Source organism: Sardina pilchardus, chromosome 21 (genome assembly GCF_963854185.1).
Source record: "Sardina pilchardus chromosome 21, fSarPil1.1, whole genome shotgun sequence".
Taxonomy (NCBI): Eukaryota; Metazoa; Chordata; class Actinopteri; order Clupeiformes; family Clupeidae; genus Sardina; species Sardina pilchardus.
Window position 1 is genome coordinate 22,486,890 of NC_085014.1, and position 2,500 is coordinate 22,489,389.

Sequence of the window (2,500 nt, forward strand, 5' to 3'; positions counted from 1 at the left end):
TTGTGAGAGCCTACATCCAGGCTCTCTCTCTCTCCCTCTTCCTCTCTCTCTCTCTCGTGCTCTCTCCCTCTCTCTCTCTGTCTCTCTCTCTAAGGAAAAAAGGAAAACATATTACTGATAAAAAAAGATGATGACTTGTAGACATCAACATAAATACATACAACAACATGGCTATATCATTATTATGTGATGATGATGATGATGACGCTTCTTGATATACTGTAGTTCAATGTTCTAATAACAGTATAACATGATCATGTGATGCTGATTGAGATTAAATCCCTCTGTGTCTCTCAGTATGGTCTGAAAGCCATGCTGGTGTCGGCCGAGGGCATCCCTCTCCTGGTGAGAGCCATGACCCCGAGGGTGCCACACATGATGGTGGACGCCATCAAGATCCTCTCCGCCATCTGCATCCTGGACCACCCCGATAACCTGTAAGTGTGTGTGCGTGTGCGTGTGTGTGTCCGTGCGTGTGTGTGTGTGTGTGTGTGTGTGTGTGTGTGATTCTGCTGACATGCCTCTAAAAGCATATTTCAGCAGATATGATCTCCTCCCTGTTTTTTTGTGACAACTGAGAACTCCGTCATTTCTTGCTGACACAAAAAACTTTCCCAAGTCTCACCCCCCCCCCTACCAGCCAAGCGTGTGTGTGTGTGTGTGTGTGTGTGTGTGTGTTGTGTTTCCGTGTTGATGAGTGAGGTCATGTGTTGTGATTGCCAGAGTGCGTGAAGAGTTTGGGCGCTGCACACAAAGTGCTGGTAATGTTCCTAGTTGTGTTTGCAGCCGTTTTGTTTGTGTGGAGGGGGACGCACGAGTGCTGCTGGAAATGACTACGCCCACGAGGCAATCACAGCCACTCCGATTGTTTGTCCCCCACCCCAATCTTCTTGGAATGGAATGAGTCACTTTCACTTTGTTGTGACTGAAGTGTTTGATATTTTTTGTTTGTGTGTGTGTGTGTGTGTGTGTGTGTGTGTGTTCGTTCAGGCATGAGAGAGTTTTGGAGTCCCTAACAGAGATAGCGGAAGAACGGGACAATGAGCGGTTTGAATATCTACTGTCCGGCATAAGCAAGCCTAACATTGCACTCAAGGTACAAACATTTATTCATTCACTTCACACACACACACACACATACTTACCCTCAGAAGCACCCTCATTCAGTCAAATTACCCACACACTCAAATGTATTTCTATTTGATCATGATGCATTTTAAGATTGCCATACCAGTGTAATATCTGTTGTATGAAGATGTAAATGTGTGTGTGTGTGTGTGTGTGTCCACTCTGTAGGCTGTGTGTATGCAGCTGATCAACGCCCTGATCTCCCGCGGAGAGGAGCTGGACTTCAGGATCCACATCCGCTCAGAGCTCATGAGGCTCGGCCTGCGGGACCTGCTCAATGTGAGTCCCCCCTTCACACCAGGCCCAGTCCATTACAGAACCTTCAGAACCAGTCCCAGTCCCACACAGACCCCTCAGAACCAGACCCAGTCCCTTACAGAACCTTCAGAACCAGCCCCAGCCCCTTACAGACCCCTCAGAACCAGACCCAGTCCCTTACAGAACCCTCAAAACCAGCCCCAGCCCCTTACAGAACCTTCAGAACCAGACCCAGTCCCACACAGACCCCTCAGAACCAGACCCACTTCCATCTTAACCCCGTAACCCCCATCACACTCACACACACACACACACACACACACCCTGAACACCAGGCCTCCGCACCCTTATTCTAACACCTCAGGACAGGGCGTGAATGCCTAAAGGTGTCCCAGCCCAGTCAGTGGGTTCATTGTAGCCTGGCACGCCCTCCCAGTGACGCAACGCCTTCAGGCTTTTGCTGCTGGTCTGGTCAACTGCTCATTGAGAAGGATTTCTGAGTTCCCGAAATCTGCGGAACTGCCCCCTTTGGTCGAGAACCAATCAACTTTGAGCAGCTCCAACGGCTCTGGGTAGAGGCGTGTTCAAGGCAGAGGAAAGAGTGTTGTTATTGGTTTAAACTCGGCAAACCGCTTTCTGACATCTACCAGTAGCAAATCGAGGCACTTAAAGGAGGCGGGTCAACCAGCGCTTGCAAGAAACCATGTTAGCATAGGCTGTTGGTCAGACTAAAGTCTCGCAGAGCCTTTGAAAGTCGATGGTAATCAGGCTAGGGTCATTGAGAAGTCGTTACTGTAGCTCATTCATTTGAGTCATGCTCAGCCTGACAGCTCAAGCCTCAGCAGGCGCAAAGCTCAGCAATTAAGAACCCATTGTTCCCGCCACCTCTCAGGTGTGGCATGGGTCAGGTGAGATCACTGCCTCCAACACATACAGTACAGGTACTTGCTTGACTTGGACCCGGTCTCCCTGTACACCCATCACTATGACGACAGACACCGGAGACATCACCATCCACACAAGGCCTTGTGAATGGCTGAACTGAAAAGGAAGTGGCTGCTCCACAGATATGAGTGGGCTAAGACTTGCACAGTTTAGCGATTTACATCCCACA

The 2,500-nt window shown here is 49.4% G+C and overlaps 1 protein-coding gene across 1 annotated transcript in view; it reads left to right on the forward strand.

The window, feature by feature from the left end:
- The window catches only part of LOC134068582 (protein diaphanous homolog 1), a gene marked incomplete in the record, with an annotated part of 111,361 nt that overhangs the window by 30,633 nt on the left and 78,228 nt on the right, over nt 1–2,500 (forward strand). Inside the window, 2 exon segments of the mRNA XM_062524265.1 lie at nt 991–1,096; nt 1,297–1,407. Of these exon segments, the coding sequence (XP_062380249.1) occupies nt 991–1,096; nt 1,297–1,407 (217 nt within the window).